This window comes from Anoplolepis gracilipes, chromosome 6 (assembly GCF_047496725.1).
Source record: "Anoplolepis gracilipes chromosome 6, ASM4749672v1, whole genome shotgun sequence".
Lineage (NCBI taxonomy): Eukaryota > Metazoa > Arthropoda > Insecta > Hymenoptera > Formicidae > Anoplolepis > Anoplolepis gracilipes.
The window spans coordinates 15789592-15813820 of NC_132975.1; the positions used below are offsets into that span (position 1 = coordinate 15789592).

The window sequence follows — 24229 nt, forward strand, 5'->3', positions numbered from 1 at the left end:
TTCCGGATTCAAGGCTGCCAATATCGAAAAATAAATTCCCTATATATAAGCCGCTTAATTTTTGACTCTACGAAAATTTCCAAACATTTGATTGGAGCAAAAGATTTTTATCTCTTGCGTTCTGATTGGTCAGTTGAACGATTCGAAATTTTGATCGTGTCAAACGGAACGCGTTCTGATATTCAGTGTAGGCTGAAGGTTGCAGGGCTGTGAGATCGTGTGGCTCATGGTTCTTGACTATCGTGAAATTGTAACCTGTTGTAACAGCAGTTTCAGACGTTTGGTACAAGATGCTATCGAGATTGGCTTTTCGCAATGGTAAGTGGCGATTTATTATTTCTTGCCATTTGCATTTTTACAATTATTCCGACACGAGAAGCGAATTCCATCGATATCAGAAACAACAAATAAATTGGTAACCAAGTTGACATTTTCTATTATGTAATGGCATTCCGCAATACATTTACATTTTCTCATATTTTCCAAAAACTATGCTTATATGTTATATTATAATAATTATACACTATGTATATATGCAATTATGTAACTTATTTAAGTCTATTTTTTTCTAAAAACTAAAATCCTAAACTTTTTCATGGACAATTTTGTTGTATCTTTTTCTAATAAAAAGGTATCGAAATTCTTTTCAAAATTTTGCGTCATTGTATGTAATTTTTCTCTTTTACATTTTTCTATATATATGTATATATATATATATATATATATATATATGTATATATCACACAAAAAAGACAATCTTAAATATATACTTCAAGTGCAAAGAGTATGCCAGCTTACAGGTAGAATAGGTATATTTCTTGTAATAAATTTGTAACTTATTGTGATAATATTGTCTCTTATTCTCTCTCTCTCTCTCTCTCTGTCTCAAATTTAGCCCAATTATTACCAATGGCCATGCGTGGAGCGCAGAGTGCTTCTTCGGTAGCAACAGAACCTACTCGTCCTAAACGTATGATTGAACCATCTCCAGTTAGACATGGATTCATACCCGAGGAATGGTTTCAAGCTTTCTATCCAAAAACTGGTGCATCAGGTATGCAATTCTTTTTATGTGATGATAATTGGATGTATTATTTGAAGCAATTTATATATAAACTTTTATACTGTACTAAATACTATTAAAAACTATTAGAAACGATAAAGATAAATTTACATAATGTTTTATATATAATTTTAATAATCTAGATCATTTTCAATTAATTTCACTTTTAAAGAGATATGTTTTCTTTAGTGATAATTCAACAAACGTTAAAACACAATTTATGATATTGTACAAGATTGTTGAAGAATATCAAAACTCGTAAAATATAATAATATATCAATTTTTATTTCAAAGTTTTGAATCATTTCTTTTACAAAGTAAACACATGTATGAAAAACTTAATGTTTTAATTTATTTTTAAGAGAAATTATTTCTTTTTCTGTTTTATTGTTACATATATTCTTCATAAAATAACATGCTACATTTTTGTGATTGCTAATTATTTTTGGATGTTTTATTTTCAGGGCCATATGTATTTGCTATAACCTTGGGCACTTATTTAACTTCAAAAGAAATTTATATTATGGAGCATGAATATTATAATGGACTGGCTCTGTTAGTAATATATGTAGCGGGTGTAAAAATGTTTGGCCCAAAATTAGCTCAATTTTTGGACAAGGAAGTAGATAAATGCAATGCTGAACTTGATGAATCTAGAAACAGCGAAATAGCTCAGTATGAGGACGCAATTGCGCAGGAGAAACGAGAGCAATGGAGTCTAGATGGCCAGAAAATGATTCTGGAAATTAAAAAAGAAAATATTAAGATGCAACTGGAAGCAATTTACAGAGAGCGCTTGGTGCAAGTCTATCAAGAGGTATACCAAATATTTTTGTTACAACAGAATATATAAAATAATTAAATAATTATAGAAATAATTATAGAAAATTTAAGATCCCAAATGTTTTTTAAATTTCTCACGCACTCGTCTAATCAATGTCTAAAAAATGTAACAATTGTTGCTTAGGCATTATAATTGTTTATTATTAAATTAAATATAAACTATCAAAAATTTTTTTAAAAATTTAATTTAATTTAATATGGGATATAATGATACGTCTTTATACTAGGTTTCTACAATAAAAAGAAAAAAATAAATATAAGACATTCTATTTGCTCGCTGCTTACAGGTGAAGAAGCGTCTCGACTACCAAGTGCAAGTACAAAATCTCGAGCGTCGAATCGCACAGAAGCATATGGTTCAATGGATTGTAAACGGAGTATTGAAAGCCATCACTCCTGATCAGGAGAAGGCAACTCTTCAACAGTGCATCAAAGATCTCGAAGCTCTCGCTGTAAAAGCGTAAAGTGTCGCTAAATAATAATTTAGATAAAATAGAAATATGATAGCAGGTAAGACAAAGTCATCTATCATTCAATAAAATGTCTATCTCTATCGAATATTGTTTCCGAATCGTCGGAATCGTTAAATGTTGTAAATGAATAAACGCCATCTTGCAACATTTAAAGTGTAAATTAATTTTTGTTAACAATATTCTGGAGAATTGTAAATTTGACTAAACATCAGTTATTAAAATGATTAATTAATTATAAGCTTTATTACTTCTTGTTCTTTTATCTCTATCTATGCGAGTAAAATATTTCATAATTTTATATAAATTTCAATTGATTTTAATTATATAAATGTTATATAGATATTATATAGAAAGTGAGATTTATCTTAATTTCATGGTTATGGACAAATAATAAGTAAGAATAATTTATACAATGTCTTATTATGTTTGAGATATATTTTTTATAAAAACAAATAACAATGTAAAATAAAATCTCAATAGAATAAAAGAGCACAGAAGTAGAATAAATTTATATATCAATACTCATTAACTTATTGTATGTTAGCTATAATCCAGTCCATTTTTATCACAATTTTAATGTCAGAATAGTTTCATAGAAAAGCATATCTATAGTGGATTTATTTATTCATTAAAAATCAAATTTCAATTTAAAATTAAGATAAATCTCCATAGTATAGGTCATAGATATTCATCACTTGCTTTATTCAATTTTTTTTGCAATATTGTTATATGACCATTTTGATAATTTCATATTACAAAACAGTCAGCACAGGATAACATTTATGTTTTTTCCAAATATCCATTACCTTTTTTAAATTATAATACTTATTTTTATAATTTGAATTATGTAGAACAGTTTGCATAACAGTCCATAAATCATCAGGATTAAATTAATTAATTAATTTAATAAAAATTTTAACATTTTTGATAGTGAACACTATGATGGATTGAATCACAAAATATAAAGTTACTATTTGATTTATTCATGTTGATTTAAAAGAAAAAAGAATCAGAAATATACTAAAACCAAAATATTAGGAAATAAGGTAAGATATATATAAGGATAATAAGCACAAAATAAAATCTATGAAATTTTTAATTATTTGTTTCTATGATATTATATTGTGATATTTTATACTCACTAAGCCTCTAGATACACGTTGATATTTTTTCAAAACATCTTTTGGTAATTAGATATCGCAACATGTGCAACATAAAGGATACTTGCGATGCAAATTTGGCAAATTTTTTTCAGCATTCTCTCTTTCTTTTTTTTTTTAGAATTTATAGACAATTGTTATATTTTATATCTTTAATATAGGAAAAAGAAGAGAAAAGTGAATTAATTTTAAAAGAGCTATTGGGACTTTTCAATCAAGAAGGTTTGTATTAAAATAAGTGGAGGTATGGAAAGATTCGTGCATAATCTACAAACAAATTCATCATTTGAAAATTTGAAAAAGTTTGATTAAATTTTATGATAAAATAAATAATTAATGAAATGTTTGCATTAATAATATGTACATTACTATTGCTTGCTACCACAAAAAAAACCTTAATTACTAAAGTTTAAAATGCAAAATTCAAATAGTACCATTATTTGAATAATGATGATATTATTTGAAATTAAATATTATGAACTACTTGGAAAGATTCCTTTTGAAGGTTTTTTATAGCATTTTAATTTAAGTATACGTCATTTTGTGGCTGATTTTTTTCTTAATATTTTATGAAAGTTTATATTTGAAAAATTATATTTCAATGAAAGTTTAAAAGAATATAACAGTAAGTATTCTCCGAGTTTTTGAGAGATAAAATGGATTAACAGAAATTTAAAATTTATTCCCAACATTAATTTTCAATAATATGGTATATATTGACAAGCATTTCTTCAAAATAATCTTATCAATGATGTATAATTCAAAGAATTTGGTAAAACCTTTGGTTAATCACAAGTAATAATATTTTCTTATTAGGACAATAGGTTTTTTTATGTGAATAGATAAAATGCACAGCTAAATTTCTTAAGAGTTTAATTTTAATTATAATTATAACAAAACTACATTCATTTCTATGTTTATGTTAGAAAGATAAAGAGTAGAGAGAGAAAGAGAAAAAGACAAAGGACGAGATATATTCTGTTTGCAGTAACTTGCTCCATATATATTGAAATTATATGACAATTGGATATAGGTTTTTGTAATAACTGGCTATAATTAATATTATCACTACAAGCTGTTAATACCAGAGGTATATCTTTGCGATCTTATCGTTTTGAAAAGTTACCAAAAAAACGATATTGATATAATAATAAACACGCATCATATCATGTGAACAACTTGTAAGATCGTACATACATAATACTTGTCTTATTATCGATAAAGACAGTCAAATAATAATATACGATTAAATAGACTGTTTTCATATTTAATCATTTTCTCGACAAGTTATTTTCTTTACATTATATGTGTGTTCATACAAGTTATTTACAAGTTTGTTTTTTATTATTTATTTGTTTATCTTTTAAGATGACACAAAAACACACGTTAGAAAAAATAAAAGTTAAACGTACTGCTAAAAATGTTCGAAAAGTAAGCGATCGATATTTAGTTTGAAATATTAATTATCTGATTTATATAGATTAATCATGATTTAAATCAAAACTGAGAGTTTGCAAAAGTTAAACTATTGAATATCTTTGTACATGATCTTATTTTTGTAAGATAAAAATATGTATAGGCAATCTATAATTCATAATGAAATTCAAAAATTGATAAATCGCACGCGCGATGTACTTCGACATTATTATTATATGCATATGTATTTTAATTTTTAAATGTTTTTCGTAAAGCCAACACAGCCGATAAAATAAAAAATAAAATTCAGTCTCGAGTGTCGTTTCGACGACGAAAAAAAGTTGTACATAAATAAGTAAAATTTAAATTTTTAATTCGAATCGATATAAGGCTCATCGATATATAATCGTCGATTCGCGTGATAACGCTAGTTTTATTTGGCGTCGTGCGGCAACATTCCGTTTCCATGCGCGGCTCTTTCGACGAATCGAACGCGTCGCGTCCGTCGCGTCCGTCGCGTCCGTCGCGCTCGTCGCGTCGCGTCGTTCGGCCATTAACGTTCGGGCGCGCTCGGGTAGGTTCGGCCGCGCTCGGCCAGTGACGACGGGCATCGGGCGGCGCGCGCGACTCACTCGGGCGGCCGGGGGCCGCCATTTTCCTCCAGCAAGGGAGAACAGTCCGGAGCGTAGGTAGCGAAGGTCTGTGCGCGTTACTAGCGAATCGTGTCGAAAATAGTGAATCGGGAGACGCGAGAGTTTCTTTCGCGTGCGTCGCGAACCGTGTGCGATCCATACGTACGTACGGCCGTACGGGGACCGCAGTGTGCCTGGCGGCCAGTATATCCGCGCGACATTGTGCCGACTGCGGCGGTCACCCGGTAGACGGACGCCGCCACCGCCGCTGCCGCCGCCGCCGCCGCTGCCGCCGCCACCGCCACCGCCGCCGCCACCACCGCCACCGCCACCGCCACCGCCGCCGCCGCCGTTGTCGTCGTTGTCGTTGTCGTTGTCGTTGTCGTTGTTGCCGCGTATCGTTGTGCAAAATTCACGACACGAAGCAAGGATATATGACTCGGAAAAAGACGTAGGAAGAACGCGTAATAAACGAGCGGTAGGAAGAACGAAAAGAAGGAGCAGAGAAAGAGAGAAGACAGCGTGCGAGCGTGAAGAAAGGAAGGAAGGAAGGAAGCAAAGAAAGAAAGAAAGAAAGAAAAAAAGAAAGAAAGAAAGAAAGAAAGGGACAAGGAGCAGTAAGGTAGAAAAAGAAAGAGACACACGCACACAATCGAGACAGAAGCAGAGTGTGAATAGTTTGGTGATCGCATTGTGGCCGCGCAGTGAAAATACTCGAGCAGCCAACTTGGGGTATTACGACGCCGCGAACGGGATACCAAGAGGAGAGTGAGTCGCCTCCGACAGGTTAGTGCAGTGTACGATTATGGCTTCTTCCTGCATGTGTACGCGCGCGCGCGCGCGCGCGCGAGCGCGAGCCAACCAGCCAGCCAGCTAGCCAGCTAGCCAGCCGAGATAGTTGGCGCGCCTCGCGTATTCGCGTTACGCGGGTATTCTACATCTACAAGTTCTTTTCGAAGCGGCGGTGGCGTCGGCGTTGCATGCGTGCGGCTCGGCTGAGAATTCCTCGTCGCGTGCGTGCGTGCGTGCGTACGTACGTACGACGCACGCACGCACGCTTTCTTTGTGCCGCAGCGGGAGATGTATGTGCTTTGCTCTTTTCGCGCCTCTTGCCACACACATACGAAATCTCTCCCTATTTTCTCTCTTTTATTCAATCTTTGAATAATTATTAGCCATTCTCCTAAAAACAATTATGCAAGTGTACTTTCTCCATTTAAATTAAACGCTATTGAATATCTTTGTGGATAGAATAATCGTCATTAAAATTGTCGTTGTCGAAGACAAATTAAATTGGAGCATAGAATATAATAAAAGATATATCAATCGCGCCAAATACATGTATAATGATAAAATACTCTTGCGAGAGACGCCGTATTCTTTACATAGGAAAGAATTAAACTCTTTTGAAAATAGTTTATTATATTTTTTATTGAAGATGAGAAAAGAACTTGTGTATATATAAATATATATATGTGTGTGTGGGGAGGGGAGGGGGGTTTATTTAAGCGTAGCATTATCACGATAATTTTCAAAAGCTTCGATGACACGTGCGTGCGTTTTCTACAAACGATAGAGCGGGTAAAGTTTAAGTAGATGTAGATGTGAAGAAGAAGTACGTGGAAAAAGAGGGAGAGAGAAGGAAAGAGAGAGAGAGAGAGAGACAGAGGAGAGAAAGAAAGAAAGAGCGAGCACGCGCCTTTCTTTTTGCTTGCGCGTTCAGCCGAACTGGCCCGATTATTGCTTTCCCCCTCTTCTACCAACTGCGCCTACCTTCACTCGCCATACTTTGCTTTTACGTGCGTGCGTGCGTGTGTGTGTGTGTGTGTGTGTGTGTGTGTGTGTGTGTGCGTGCGTGCATAACCACATTGAACAAATATCTATCTAGATTTGTGCATCACAACTGTTGTGCTCAATAATTTGACAGTTTCACTTGTTTGACACTTGTAAAAAAAAAAAGAAAAAAAGAAAAAAAGAAAAAAAAGAAAAAAAGAAAGAAACGGATTATCTAATATTAAATAATATATGTATAGTTCAACTTGTTGACAAATATGATACATGACAAATATTCAAAGACGATGTATTCGATCATTTAAAATTTAAACCGTCCATGGTGTTAATTTATATTTTATTTACAATAAAGCGAGTACGTGTATTCAATTTGGAAGGGAAAATCGCGTAGAGGAGTGTAAAAAGATGAAGAAAACGGGCTTGCATTTACTCTCTCGGACAGTGTGCGCGCGCACGCGCTCGTTTTCGCTTCCAACGGATGCGCTTCGCGCGCGTTGACCTTCGATAATGTCTCTGCTCGATGACGGTTCTCTATCGGTCTACGCGCGGAGAGATTCATATTTGCGAACAAGTCCGGAGAAAGAAAACGGAAAAAAGAAAAAGAGAGGGAAAGCAATGCGGCTAATGTATGTCGGGATTGTGCGATTATTATTATTTTTTTTTACATATTTTCTTTTTCAAGTGAAAGGATTCAGAATGATGCTAAAATGGTAGGAGCGAACGATATGTTGGGAAGAGGAAGGAATTTTGGCAGGATGTAGCTTTATTTTCGGTCATTCTCTCGAGAATATTTCGGCACGTCAGAATCTATTGAGAAATAAACTGATAATGAGAGACAATATAATTTGAATTACATAAAATAAATAAAATTATAAACATAATGTGTGTTATTGTTAAAATTATTACAAAAAGGCACAAGTATTTCGTTTATATATTACGAAATATAAAGTTACATGATTCCTTGTTCTTTGCAGACTAAGGATAACATTTTAATGAGAAAAAAAGAAGGGAATAACGTTACATTAAGTTGATATATCGTGAAACGGATAGATAGATAGAAGGAGGAGAAGAAAAGAGATAAAAATATAAATGAATGGTATTCTAGAAGCGTTCAAATGGCGGTCTCGCCCAACACAATAAGTGATTTATGGCATCATGTTTCCCTTAAGCGCAACGCGCCGCTCTTTCCCCCATTTTTCCACGACATTGCAATGTCGTTATTGTATCATAATTTTGTCGCCGATAGATAGATAGAAAGATAAATAAATAGATGGAGAATAGCAAGAGAGAGAGAGAGAGAGAGAGAGAGAGAGAGTCCGTACGTGTAACAGTAATCAATTGCGTATATATAATTGTTACAATTAAAATTTAAAATAAATGATTAAGAGATAATATGTGAGATTACAAGATATATAAGAAATAAAATTATGATTTACTTTATATTATTTTCTAAAAAGAGAAAGATTTACAATCTATTTTATACATATTTCATAACTATATAATTTTTAGCACTCTTATAATATTCGCAGTTAATGAATTTTTATACAAATTTTGATTGAAGAAAGCTTTCCGCAAGAGTCATATGGTTATTAGAACGAAAACGCTGGACTTTTGTTGCTCCATGTGTATGTGTATACGTACGTATGTATATATGATAAACTTCAAAAGCACTGATATAGACATGCGTTTGACTCGAAATGCTACAAGCCTTGCATAACCTTCGTCGAATTTCCAGCGAATATGGAACAACCTTGATTGCTTACTCGTCTTTCTTTCTTTCTTTCTTTCTTCTGATGTTGCAAAAATTGACTCGTAAAAATCAAACAGAATCGTTATTTACATCGTTGACAATTCTTACGTTTTTTTACGATGCTTGACATTAGATATGGATAGATATATGCCAAGTAAAAAACAGACGAGACACATGTTTAGTTAATTTAATTAGCTTTCTAATAGTTTTTTTTTTTTTTTATCTTTTTAACGTGCGATTTAATGGCAAGTAATTTGAGAATTGTGGAAAGAATATAGAAATTAGGAATTTTAGAATTTTTAAAATACAAAATTTCGAAAAATGAGAGAAAGCGAATATTTTTCTCAATAGATAGGCGGAAGATAAATTTAACATTGATACAAACTGCTCGCGCGTTTATGCGATAAATTTCTCGTAAAAAGAAAAAAAAAATGTAAGGAAACCGAAGTATATGTATATCGTGGTAAGGAATACGGGTCACAGCGTCGCTGAATAAGCAACCAACCGACCGACCGACCGACCGACCGACCGACCGACCGGCCGCGTCGCTTGCTGCTCTCCGCAAGCGAACATTCAGCAAATTACGTAAGACCAGAAACGAGAGCTCGCGTTTAAATGCCGGTTCGCCGACGACAACGAATGACACATTGCGCTCTACGGTAAAGTATTTTTTTGCCGCGAGAAAGACGCTCGTTTTTCTACGATACTCGGTCGCGCGAAGACTCTACAGAGTTGGAATAGTTGGAAAAAATATTCTCCCAAGTCATAAAGTCAAAGTGTAAATTAGCATGAAAAATAATATTAAATATTAAGATACTAATAATAAATAATAAACTATATATAAAATGATAATTATTAATAAGTTTTATAAAAATAGTATAATTGCAAAAAAAAAGAATGTAATAAGTAGTATAAAGATAACACGTAAAATACATGTGTAATATAAGAATTTACTCCGGCATAAACTTTTGAAAATTGTTAATTGATTAAAGAATTTATACGCAAAGAAATCGAATTCCACATCTTGATACTTGGAATAGTTTTACTGGTTAGAGGGATATGTTCCATTTAATTGATATAAATTGTTAATTTTATTAATTTAATTATATAAATATATTAATACACACGTTAATATAATAACATATATTTAACTTTAATTACACTTATCGAAGTTTTGTTTTATGATGTAAGGTGCACATATCGTCACAATCTTGCGTCGCCATGTATGTGCGTACGTTGGTACATACGCACGCACGCACGCATTCATGCATGCACGCACTCATGCACAGATCTTTCGTAAACGGTGAGTTTATTACGGGTAACTGTGACAAGCGGGGAGCAGGCGTTATCGTCGTAATTGCGAGTTAACTTTGGAACGCGATAGCGTATTCACGGGCATCATCATCGTCGTTTTCCAAAGCGAGCACCGAAATATATTTTGTCTTATTTTTTTCCGATAACCTATCAACTTTTTGCGCGATCAAAGCCAAACTTTATCCGACTCACTATTCCTCTCGAAAATTTGCAATATTAATTTTTTTCGAGTTGAAAAAACAAGATTTAATAGGAAATAAAATCTCTCTTTCTCTCGTTGAAAGAGATGCTTTTCTTCTGAAAAAAAGTAGAAAAATATTGACATATTTACAAGTTGAAGAAACGATGCATACATATAGTGCGTGTCATTATTTTTCTAACATAAATAGTACAAAAAATCAGAGAAAAGTCATGGAAAATTCTTTTGATCCTCATTAATATTTCAATCGATGAATTTTCCAAATGTTGGTAATAATAGAGACATGACTGGAATATAAGTTATACATCTGGATATGGCAGTCTCGAAATAACGTTGGTTCGATAACTCGCATAACGTGCAACAACAAAGTCATCTTCGGACTCGGGTTTGCTCGCTGTGTAACGAGGTCGAATATCAGGTTCGCTTAATCCGAAAGCGTCACGAAACTCGTGAAGATTTAGAGAGAACACCATCACACGCCAACGAGAGACTCTAACACTGTTAGTCGTATATAATCATATACAAGATAACTGAAAATTGTGCAATAACTCCGAAATACAATATTAGTCGATTATACAAAGTATTAAAGAAAAAGCATTTACAAAAATATATATTTACTCCTAAAGTTTGTCTATCTGTTTCTTCAGTTCATTTTGTATCATGAAATTAAATTTTTCCATTCAAAACTTATTTCGTTAAAATTTGTGTGTTTTTAATAACAAATAAATACACTTGCGTACATGATATGTGAAAAGTCATTTACAAATATATAAAAAAAATTATATATATATATATATATAACTGTTTTACAAAAAAAAAAAAAAAAAAAAATAAAAAAATTTGTTAGACACATTTTATGTGCATAAATTTTTTTATTTTTAAATATATATGACATTTATAATGCTTCGCGCATAAATATAATCGTAAAATAACGGCATTTATACATGTATATGCAAAATAGACGGGCGCAAAAGGTTTCATTGAACGCGATATCCATCGCAGCAAGACGTATCTATTTCTTTGTGTGTATAAACAAGATAAAATCAGTTGTGAGTATAAGTATCCAAGATCAAATATAAAGACATAATTTCGCTGCGAGAGGATTTTATCAGTGGCGGTCATCGGTGATACTTATCGTGCTCCAAACGTGTATAGGCATATATTGAAAATACAAGTGTCGTATCCAAATTACATTGTCGGCTTCTCGACCTTCCACTTTATTACACATTACTCATCTACAAGTCCAACTTATTGTTAGTAACTTGCAAATCTCAACGTGACTCTGACAGTTCAAACATTATTCAACGAGTATCTCGAGGTTCTTGAATCGACGATACCTCGATATAGATCTCTCTCTCTCTCTCTCTCTCTCTCTCTCTCTCTTTCTTTCTCTCGCTCGTTTGCGATGATAAAAGACTCGTTGATTCGCATCCCGTGGATTTCGCTCTTCCTGTCTTCCGTTATTTTTCGCCGAGCAATTACGACGCGCGTGGTCGAATCGGATGAGCGAGAACGGAGAGGAGGGAGGGTGGGATGGGGGGGGGGAGAGAGAGCATGAGAACCGTGAGCGGCGCGGGGGAGGAGGGAGGGGGGACGGACACGGAGCCAAGGGAACAGGTCGGACGGGGGGGGGGGGGAGGAAAAAAATGTCTCTCTGTCTCTCGCGAGTGTGAGTGCGCGAGAAAGGTTCTTGGGTGGAGAAAACCAAGCCGAACCAAACCAAACCAAACCAAACGAAACGAAACGAAACGAAACGAAACGAAACCGCGGCGCGCGGTGTGGCGCGACGCGACGCGGAGAGAAAGAGAGAGAGAGGGAGGGGGAGGGGGGGCGGTTATTATCGATCTCGGGACATCGTTACACTTCGCGTCCGGCCGCGCGCGCTTACGGGATCCGTACAAGTGCGACGGCGATGCCGGGTGCCGGGAGCCGGGTGCCGGGTGCCGGGTGCCGGTGGCGAGAGAAGGCACGGCACGGCGGCCAGCCAGCCGGCCGGTTACATCGATTGTCTTCGGCTCGACCACATAGTACATTGTCGCGCAACACGAATCTCCGATGTGACCACTCTCCTCCAGTCTATCCATCAGACCGTACTCCGGGCGTCATAAATTCCTCTAGTCGCTGGATAGACACTTTTCCGAACCCCAATCGTGTCTATAACATCGTCGGGGCTTTTTTACGGCGTTAATGGTTTTGTCCGCATTCACTTGAATGACACTTATCGACAGTTTTTGTTGCTTTGCAACCGTGATGAGCCGCGCAATTAATTATGTACAAAGAAATATATAGTTGATGAATAAAAAAAAGGTACGGTTGATGAATATTGCACAGAAATTTGCCGGTTAAGTACAAATAAATTAATATACTTTAAACTATGTATTAATGTCTCAACATTAAGTGCGTTTCGCAACGTAATTTATGGAAAGAACATGTGTCTAAATAATTATGATTCATGTTCGTGACCGTTCATCATCATCATTTATCATAATAAAGATATAAGCGTACTCACGTAATAATCTCTGTGCAATAATATATATATATATATATATATATATATATATATATATATATATATAACTAATATTTATCTTTATAAAATATATAAACCAATGCATCGCGTATGTACATGGCTTACGTAATATAAAGAGAATATAAAATTATTTTAGTTTCTCTTTATGTTAAAACCATGATATAAAAATATAGACACACTATATGTATATATCAGTTTAAAAAGTACCCAACTCTCTCTAGTAGGTTTTAAGAAATTGTGGTGTGAAATAACAATCGAATAAGAAAATAGACTGTTGCTTGGCGAGACCGAATCGGTGGCGGAAAACATTGTCGTGAAAACTCTCACCGGCGCGAAAACGGAAACTAGAAAGAAGAAAGATTTAGTCATGAGAAGAAAGAATCATCGTAGTATATAATAGTATGGTCGAATAGTTGGGCCAGGTCAGTTTGCTAGCTTATGCGTAAAAGAGGCTAAGTAGTGTGGAAAAGAGAGGAGGTGGGGAACAGGAAATGTTATAAGGTATAGAGAGAGAGAGAGAGAGAGAGAGAGAGACGGAGTTGAGAGGGTGGAGAGGAGAGAGGGAAAAGGGAGGGAAAGAGAAAGAGAGAGAGACATGGCGCCGGGACGAGCCAGCTAGATGGGTGGGGGCACCTGTTACAACGTTCGAGAGTTTCTCCCTTCCCTGTTCCTCCCCTTCTCATCCTTCTCTCCGAACTGTCTCTCCCTTTCTCTGTGCCGCTTCTCAATCCGACGGGCCACCATTTCCACACAGCTATATTTGAACGGCTTTTGTACGGGAGTGTTCGATCACGTTGACGCCATATTTCTTGTCAAAAATTGAGATTTTTTTTTTTTTTTATATATATATATATATATATATATATATAAAGAAATCTTTTCTTGCGCGAAAAATTAATAAAATATTTTTGTTCTAAACATGTACGTAATATAAGTGTGAAACAAAAATATAATGCGATATACATACATATGTGTGTATTGCGATACACAAATTTGAGTTAAATTGACTTTCTGTATTGATACAAGATAAATCAGATTGAATTTCTATTAAGATAAATCAGTTTCACGAGTACGCAAAGTACAAAGTATATGAAAATTGTGAAAAATTTTTTTATTTTCTTAAAGTTGTGAAACACGACAAATTTTTCTGAAAGTTTTGTTGGGAGAGGACGGGGATACCCTGGTATTATTAATTAGCGGCAAGAGAGAGCAGAAGCGTAATCGTCCACGCGCAATCAGGATTATGGGAAATCGATCGTAGCGGCACCACGTCTGCGTGGCCGAGTAAAATAAGAGGGAGAATAAGCGATCGTCTTTGTCGTTCACGCGGAAGAAATACTCTATCTCGACAAAGAAGGTCACTATAAAAACAAAATTACGATACTGAAATTGCGTTACAAAATTAATTATTTTTTATGAAATAATAAGAGCGGATAAGAATTTTATGGTCTATAAAATTGCTTGATATTTAATTGTTTTAATTGACGGAAATAGAGATGGCAATTTTAATATATATAAATCAGTGAATATATATATATATATAAGTTGATGTAAATATTTATAAAAATTTTTTTTTTAAATTTTTTATTAACTTATTCATTTTTTTAACAACAACAAAATTAAATCTTATAAAACTATATTTAATATAAATAGATATTGAAAAATAAATATTAAAAATAGATTTTTATAAAGTAAATAAATATTATTATCTACAACTTCTATAACTTTATGTAATTATTTCTTACTGTCTAGCGTATTAATTTTTAGATAAATTTTAGCATTAATATTTAATCCATACATATACACACACACACACACTCGTATGTATCGTAAACTTTGCGCGATGACGATAAAATAATTGTTATTTCTATATTTCTATACTTCTGAGAGGCAATTTAAAATTACACAGTACGTAACTTACGTAGAAACATAACTAACAAGTTTGGACCAGCATAATGGTATCGAATGGATAAATAGCAGTTCGAGAATTCCAACAAACTTCATTTCTCGTTTGTGCGCGCATTCCGTGTCGCGCAGAAATAATCCTATATCTGATGTACATTATTCGACCGATTTAAACTGCCGAGTGCTTTTCTGTTCATGTTTCTTTGCATCGCGCGTGAGCTATATTAAGTGACACACCGATAACAGCGCATGCTATTAGCACGCAATAAAGACAGCGGATTCCCGCGCGCGATTTATGTACATGCCACGAATGACGCAACAATTTTTATCATCGTGAGAAACTAAAATTCATTCATATTATAATATAATTTTTTTTTTCTTCGTAATTAACCTATATTATCAATTTCTTCATAGATTTTATTTTCTTAATACTCCACTATCAATCTTGTGGAACAGTGTTTAATGAGACTAATATCTCAACGATTTTTTTGTTAATGGATGCGCGTATGTCACAATTGTATTATTATTAGAATTTCTTATTAATATACTTTTGCCGTTATTTTGAATATTGTCGAACCATGTATTATCTGCAAATGAGTTGTTGACTCTGGAAAAACAAAATTTTTGAGAATTTCGTTTCTTGTGACATTAATAATCAGTCGCTTTAATATTCTATGACATACATCCAACATGATTTTCTGCCGGGATATATCTCGTTGCGAAGATAATATGGTAAAACCATATTGTGGTTTTATACTATACGGTACCTCATAATTTTCTGCCTCGTAAAAAGAATCTTTTTTTCCACGAGAAAAGCCCAATAATGGCATAAATTACAATAAAAGGAAGAAACTCACACTTTATACAGATCTCATAAACAATCTTGCAATTATTGTACCGTTTTTTTTTTTTATTAGACAACTTTTTCGTAAACTACTAATAGTAGTCGAGGAATTCGAAAAACAATGCCTCACGAATTTTGTAAAAACTCCGATGAACTATGTAATCATAATATCACAGTTACGCAGTAAAAAATATGTTTCTATCAATGCAATATATGTATAAATAAACGTTACAATCTATTTTCATTATTTTTCTCGAGATTTCCCTAGACAACACCTCCGTCTTGTACTCATTCAATAAATAACTCATCATGAATGAAATTGTAATTTTGTAATGCTTTTGTATACATACATACATACACATATAAATGTATATATATATATAAAAAATAATATATGCATATATTGCATGACGTAACGCTCTTTTTCTCGCAAGATGAAAAGAAATATGTATGAATATATATATATATATATATATAAAGAAATATAGATTATTTTAAGACTCGTTCAAGAATGTTGGCGTCTAAAAATGACGAGGTTTACATGTCAGCTTGGAGACCGTCATCGGTCCGTTCCTTCTCTCGTAATCGTCATCGTCGTTACCGCCGTCCTCCGTCCTCCGCCCTCCACCCGTCGCCGTCACCGTCGCATCGTTTCGCGATGCAGTCGGTCCGAAGGTGAAGTACACCGGGGATAATGGGAGTAGCGCATCGCCATTGTAAACAGAGTCGACGAGAGCGAGAGAACGGCATGGCGGTGGTGAACGGTTCTCCGGGATTTAGTTCGAAGAAAGGGGGGAAGATGATGCTCGGTGTAGCCGCGGCAGGTTTGGGGTAAGAGGGAGGGAAGGGAAACGCTGACGAGAACGGGATGAGGCGAGTTGTGATGGCGATGGCACGGAGGAGGGACGTGTCGCGTTCAACACGACGGGAGAGGGAAGTTGCCGAGACATCGATCGAGTCTCGCGGCCATTGCTTGTGCCACATCTCTTCCCCCTCTTTCCCTCCCCCCTCCCCCTTCTCTCTCTCTCTCTCTCTCTCTGTCTCTCTCTCTCTCTCGTTCTCTCGTTCTCTCGACGCCGCTGCTACTCTACTAGGAGTCAAGATGCCGTATCTCTCGGCACACCGCGACCAGGAGGTATTAAACTCTCCGTGAAACTACTCTGGCCAGCCGCTCGCGCGCTTTACGCACTTGTGCTAACCCGTCGCCGTCGCGACTGTGTGTTGTGTGTTGTGTGGATGTGCGTATGTATGTATATATATGTCTGTAAAATTACAAGATTAAAAGAGGAAATGATGGAAAGTATTATTCGCTGATCGATTGTAAAGAAATCAATTTTACATCATCCAAGATTCATCTCTATAATACATGGCAACAAACTTGAGATTTTTTTTTTTTAGTAATTCTCAAAAGAAAGGAAATAATATCATTACTTAAGATGTTTTTTTTTTTTTTTTTTTTCCCCCCTCTCTCTTATAGATTTCTTACAATATTCTATTGAATATATAGTTTTTTGCGCGCGATATAATTTGACAATTATAAAGATTATTGTTTCAAAATTACTAGATATTTTTATATATTTTCTTAATGATGCATGCGTGCGTGTGTGGTTTTAAGTATGTGTGGGTGCGTGTAAAAAAAAAAAAAAAACTTTTTATATTGAAATTTTATTAAAGAATTATATTTTAAATTGGAAGAATTTTTTTTTAACTTTATTTAGTAGAAATTACTTATCTTCAATTAATAATTATTGGAAGATTGTGATAAAAAAGGCATTTGATGATTTTTTATTCCGCATATATTTTTCAAGATGTATCAAGCCTTATATTTTCATAATATTTATATTTCGAATAATGCTTCTTTGAAGACTTAATTCTTCAACAGTTGGATAATAATTCATCATATCTAGAAGCTTTTTTACTTTTTGCTTAAAAAGGCAAATGTTTATGAAAATTGATGAATCTCTTCCAACGGAGAAAACAAAATTATTCATGGTACATCCTGCAGATTCACTTGAGGTTGTGTGTATATAAACCCATGTATATATACACTTATTGTTAGAGATATATATATATATATATATATATATATATGTACGCAGAAGTTCAAAGCATTTAACGTCGGGATGTTGCGAGTTAAAGTCTAGATGCTTTACGTGATTCGCCAAGTGTAACATCGTAAAAATATTTAGAGTTTCCAGATCCATTAATTATTTTCTTTTTAATGAATTTTAAACATTACAGTGAGAGAAACGAGTTTATCTTAAATTAATACATTTTTATTAACACTATTTTTATTTTTATTACGCATGCTTATATATTTTTTGTTGTATTTTATCTTTATTTTATCTTTATCTTTTTTATTTCTGTGTATTTGTATTTTATTATTCGTTTTTTTACTTTTTATTTTTATATTTATAATTATAACTTTATATTGAGATACATTTCACAGTAGAATAATTCTAATGTGAAATTTCGACAAGAGAGTTGGAGAGATATACATACAATTGACCGAAAGTGACTCCATAAACACGTGCTTATACTTATATACTTTTTCGTTGTGGGTATAATAAGAAAAGTTGGTTGTAGGGTTGGAGGGACGAACAGAAAATTCTGATTCAAAGCGAGGAAAGCGCGAGGTTATCGGCAACGGGCTGCAAACTCTACATCGCCAAGTGTGTGTAACTTTGAAACTTAACAAGGCCGATACACTCGTCGCGCTTTCTCCGCGAATGAATAGCGCATACATGCAGCCGGTGCATCTCTGCAAATCAACTGCATTGTTCCTCACTAGTGATGACACTTGATCCTTAACACCCCCTATTATGAATGGAACAATTTACATGATGTGAAATTTTTTTTGCTCCACTTTTCAAAAGGCAAGAAATTTCTTATAAAAGTAATAAAAATATATAAAATAAAAACATGTAGTGTATAATAAAAAATATAGTAGAAACTCTGAAAAAAAAAAAAAAAAAAAAAAAACTGTAGAAAATTTCAACTTTAAATTTAGAGCTCGAGTGATTTAAAAATAGAACATAAAGCAATAAACGGAAAACTAATTATAGAAAAAGAATTAATTAGAAAATGTGTCATTTTTTATCAAGTTGCTAGAAATTTTGTACAATGCATGTATGTACGAGCTCTTTATTGCTATCACAGGTGTCTGTAACGCAATCGATATATTCATTCATCCTCTTTATGCTTTCAACGCCTCATTGGTCGCGTGGGAAGCAAATGACCTGGTCGACTAATTACGTTTAATATATCGCTGATTGACGTTTGTCAGCACATTATCAATTTTTCATATAATTTATTTATGATTTTATAGTACGTGTAACATTTTTCTACACATACACACACACACACACACACACATATATTTTTTAATGTTTTATAATTTTTCATATTTTTTTTTATTTAATAATTTTCTGTAATTCGCGTTATTAAAAATTATCTCAAAAATTATCATGACAGACTAACGTCAATAGACGATGTTTGCATCAAATTCGACATGCAAGCATTTTTGCGCGCGATAATATTAGCTTATTGATGAAGAATGCCATGGTAGCGATATCGTTGGTCAAAACAAATTGCAAGAATTGCACAAGCTTGCAACAGCAACTTTGTGCAGCGAAAGGAATGCATATTTATCTATTTGTGATTACGTCATCGTGATACGACTAAGAATGTCATAAAATCTAATTTCCATATTACAACGATTATTATACAACATAATGATTCGTGACTCTGTCTTCCTCTCTCTCTTTAGTCTTCATATCGGAAACGATTTTATGAATTATACGACAATATGAAAACATGATTAACACATGCTATTGAATGAATATACATATAATCTTATTTCATTTTCATTGTTCTATCATTTTTACTATTTTTATTATGAGAATTACACATACACGCCTACATTTTCGAAAAATCAATTTAATTTTTATTGTATTTTGTATTTATTTGTAATTTTATGTGATTGTTTAAAGATTTAATAAATTATAGACATACTTGTACGTATAGTGTCAATAAATATTCAAAAATTAATGAAATATGATTATGTCAACTATTGTACGTTATGTAAAGGGGTTAATAACTCGTCGAGAAATTCTTGCACCAGCAGCGACTCGAGAAATCGATGTAATGAGTCAGTGGGTGAGTCGATTAGCCTAAGAGCGTTACGTATACTATCTATATCGATGTTCAGGGAGAGAGAGAGAGAGAGAGGGGGGAGGGGAAGGGGTGAGAGAGAAAACGGAAGAGAGAGAGGAGGGGAGGGAGAGAGAAAAGATGAAAAGGAGGAACAGAGTTCGCATCTCGCCACGTGCGTTGCATGTGTGTCGACGCGTGCAGAAAAGCGGCGAGAAGTGCAGTCTCAAGGCCGAAACTGCATTTGTAGAGTTCAACAGATTCACAATTGTCTATACGTTCGGCCATTCCCCATCGTCGTATATAAATTTCGCTTACACTTTGAATCTTTTAATCTTTAGGAAACAAATAGTAATCCTTTAATGAACTTAATTTGCCAGTGTAATGATAATAGTATCTATTATAAATTTAAAATAATTTTATTATTTATTTTTATTTGTTTAATTCTCTCGAATGTCTAATTTCCTAGATTAATATTGTTTTTCAAAGAGAAAAAGAAACATTTTTTTTTTTTTTAATATTTTAAATAATATATATTAATAATAGGTTTCTAATTTCCAATATAATTAATAATATCAGATTAATAGTATTAATATAATTAATTAATAACATTTTCTCACATTTTCTCACAATGTTTTTGTTTGTACATGTTTGTGATTGCATCAAAAGTGGTCGCTTATAATGACTGACATCCCGCGGATCTTTAATATCTCTCTCTCTCTCTCTCTCTCTCTCTCTCTCTCTCTATCTCTCTCTCTCTCTCTGTCTGCCTTTCTGTCTCTCTAACGGACACACCGGAAGTCGTGAACGCGAAGAAGAGGCAATAATCTCAAAACACACTATTCATTCCTTCGGACAAACGGCCGGAATGTCGAGGAGAAACCGCTCATCGTGTGAGAGAGAGAGAGAGAGAGAGAGAGAGAGAGAGAGAGAGAGAGAGAGAGAGAGAGGGAGAGAGTGAGAAGGGGGAGGTGAGGTGAGAGGAGTGGCACGAAGAGGAAGAGAAGGAGGTGGAGGAGGAGGCGCTGGAGAGAAGCAGCGAAGTTTCGCTTTAGGAGCGGAGAACTTAACTCAGTTAACTTTGCTGCCGAACCAAACTTTCCGCCAACTTTAAGTAGTCGCCTCTCCTTCCCTCATCCCTTCCCTTGGCCGTTCACTCGGAGGTATGGCGAGCGGAGAGAGCAACAACCCCTCCACAATCCCTTTTCCTCCCTTTCGAGAGGACGAGAATGGCCGAACTACCGACACCGATACTCGCCGTCATAATTGGACGACTTCCTTATCCCCCGCTTGTTTTTCTTTCTCCCCCCCCCCCCTCTCTCTCTCTCTCTTTTTTTTTCCCTGCTATTAGAATCTTTTTCTCGCGCGAAACACTGTTCAAAAAAGACAACTATTAAAGAATATGACAACGTTTGAGTATTCATGAAGTTTTCCTGACAAATTTCATTTTCAATATTGTATTATTTATATGCAATCTTGTATTATTATCTTGCCTTTTATATATTTTATTATTATTATTATTATTATTATTATTATTATTATTATTATTATTATTATTTAAAGAATAGAGAAGGCACAAACATCATATTTTTGAATGCAAGATTATTTTAAAGGGGAACATTTCTCATGTTAGCAATTTTGATCAAAGAATTACCTTGAACTTTTCAGATAAAAATATAATGTGACTACAACACATGGCAGCATCCATTTTGATAAAAGCGCCAATTATTCATTGATAATGATCTGAAAAGATGTACAAATATTCGTTAAAGAAATACGCATTATATATTAATAAATTTAAAAAATTTTTAAATAATCTTGACAATATATCCTTTAAGAATCTTCATTTATTATTTACTTTTGAAGTTGTAGAAACTTTTTGTGAATTATGTTGATGTAAATTGTGTGTGTGATTAAATAGAGTAAATAATAAATTAACTTTAAACTGTAAAATGAGAGAATTGATATTCGAGACGCGAGCGAAAATTCCAAATAAATATGTATTTGTGCATTTTTGAGTATATTTCTTGTACATTTATCCATTATGTCTCAATCGTGTAAAAAAAGCTTGCCTCAATTATTGAAAAGCAAAGTTGTTTGAATTTTACGTGTCACCAACAAAAATCCAGTCACTTTTCTCTCTCTCTCTCTCTCTCGCGCTCTCTCTCTCCCTCCCCGTGAGAGAGCGGCAAGTTTTGAAACAAACTTTACTTTATCGTGGCTCGATTGTAGAGGATGGGGGAGGGGGTGGGACCCGGCAGGACCGAGCTTTTCCCTTCCATCCCTACCCCATCCACGGGTTCTCCGCCAAGTAAAGTTGCTCCCAGGTTAGACAATAATTGGATAACTTCGCCCTCATAGCGCGCTCCATCCCGTTCGTAACTCCACTCACACCCCTGTATTCCCACCTCCGCTTTTGTCCTTCGCATCCCCTCTTCGTCCTCTAAGCACTGATCTGTCCGTCTTTGTCTCTCTGAATCGAAAGGCTCTGTTGCATACCGGGATTAAGTTGAAGGGTTGAGTTTAACCACTTGGTCGTCGAGGCGTCCCATTTAAGGGATCGTCTATTCTTTATTTACCAGTCCAAATTATGGAAGAAACGTCTGATTCCTTAATAGATAAAAACATGTATCTACACAAGATTTGAATGTGAGATATTATATTTCATTTGAATGCTATCGATGCTGATCGTCGAGCAAATCAATTTGTGTAACTTTTTTCACCAAAAAATTCAAAATTTTAAAAATCACGACTGAAGGATAATATAATTTACTCTAGACACTTTGTATATGTACATATGTATTTTCGGAAAGTTTTAATGTATTTTAATCTATTGATATATAATATGCAGATACATTATAAAACAGATATCTTTGTTTGTTACTTACATTTATATATATATATTACAATGTATACTTATGCAATGAGAAATTTCTTTATTTAAGATGGCATTTATTGCCGGTAAGAAAATTCATCGAGCATTTCGTAAAATGTACATGTCCTAATTTTATCGAAAGTATTATGACGATTCTTGTAGTGGGATTACTTGTCACTTTTTGCGCGCGCGCATACACGCACGCACGCACGCATGCACAAACGTATAAACACGCTCTTTTCTTTTGTAAGTATTCTTCCTCGACGCGTTGCTCTCTCCATCGTTGAACGGTGCGTATACATAATGCGTGATATACGCTACCAGCTGTCGAACAAGGGCTTAATCTTGCCCGCTCTCTATCCCTTCTCTCTCTCTCTCTCTCTCTTTCTCTCTCTCTCTCTCTCTCTCTCCTGCTTTCGATGATAGGAGCTTACGTTTTCGCTGAGTTGGCACAACATGTGCCCAAGTCAAAGTGCTTGGCTCGGCAGAGTCCGTAGTGTTAGCGTCGCGTCCTCGCAGCTTGCTTTCGCTGAGGCCAGCAGCGATCTCGTTTTCCATAGCCTTCCTTACGCGTACTACATTTCCGATTACGCACGTCACCTTTATATGTGTGACGCATATACGCACGCACACACGCGCGATATTCCGAAAATTCCTATACCGTACGAATTTATTCCCCAAGAATGTGATTATATAGGTAAAGAAAGAAAAAAAGTCGTAAACCATAAAGGAGATTCAATAGATAAGAAAATAAAAACAAAGGGTGAAAGAAAAACTATACACATTTACACACATATATACATATATACGTATTTATGAATATAACTTTTAAAATTCTTTATAAATACATTACGGTAAAGACAAAAAAATTATTTTGTTTTAAAATGTTTTATAATTGCAATTTAATTAAAATTTCTTTATTTTCGTTATTTTTTCTTTGTACTCTGTTATTTTCAAGTTATTATTATATTTTTTTTCCAAGTCATCTATATGTCGCTTAAAATGAAAATTTTGAAATACACTCTGTGTGTAATGAGTTTCATTTGCATTGCAGTAACTGCAACAATGTTACGTCAATATTGCCTCACTCATTCGATGTGGCATTTGAATCATGGCATGCGAATATTTGTTGAATGAAGACATCGCATTTGAAACTATCTCATTGCCACGAGATAGTTCAGAACGGTTTACATACTGCTTTACACACATATATATATATATATATATATATATATATATATAATATATATATATTTAATAAGAGTATTTTCTATAATGGAGG

General features: G+C 34.3%; 2 protein-coding genes across 3 annotated transcripts in view; both read left to right on the forward strand.

Moving 5' to 3' along the window:
* Positions 1-191: 191 nt before the first annotated feature.
* Atpsynb (ATP synthase subunit b, mitochondrial) lies at positions 192-2617 on the forward strand. Its single transcript, XM_072894719.1, has 4 exons — positions 192-318; positions 896-1054; positions 1528-1880; positions 2194-2617. The coding sequence occupies exons 1-4, from the start codon at positions 291-293 to the stop codon at positions 2368-2370; spliced, it is 717 nt and encodes a 238-aa protein (XP_072750820.1). The 5' UTR covers positions 192-290; the 3' UTR covers positions 2371-2617.
* A 2917-nt stretch (positions 2618-5534) lies between these two features.
* The window catches only part of Ctbp (C-terminal binding protein), a 35370-nt gene continuing 16675 nt past the window's right edge, over positions 5535-24229 (forward strand). Inside the window, exon 1 of one of the 2 annotated variants that reach the window (XM_072894098.1) lies at positions 5535-6373. The gene's annotated coding sequence lies outside the window, so the exon portion shown is untranslated. The remainder of the gene's footprint in view (positions 6374-24229) is intronic. The other variant, XM_072894095.1, reaches the window with a different exon arrangement.

Excerpts from the sequence above, each read along its gene's own strand:
- Atpsynb (XM_072894719.1), top strand. The coding sequence starts at position 291 with ATGCTATCGAGATTGGCTTTTCGCAATG. Across the intron at positions 1,055-1,527 it reads TCCAAAAACTGGTGCATCAG|GGCCATATGTATTTGCTATA; the intron begins GTATGCAATTCT and ends TTTTATTTTCAG. Across the intron at positions 1,881-2,193 it reads TGGTGCAAGTCTATCAAGAG|GTGAAGAAGCGTCTCGACTA; the intron begins GTATACCAAATA and ends CGCTGCTTACAG.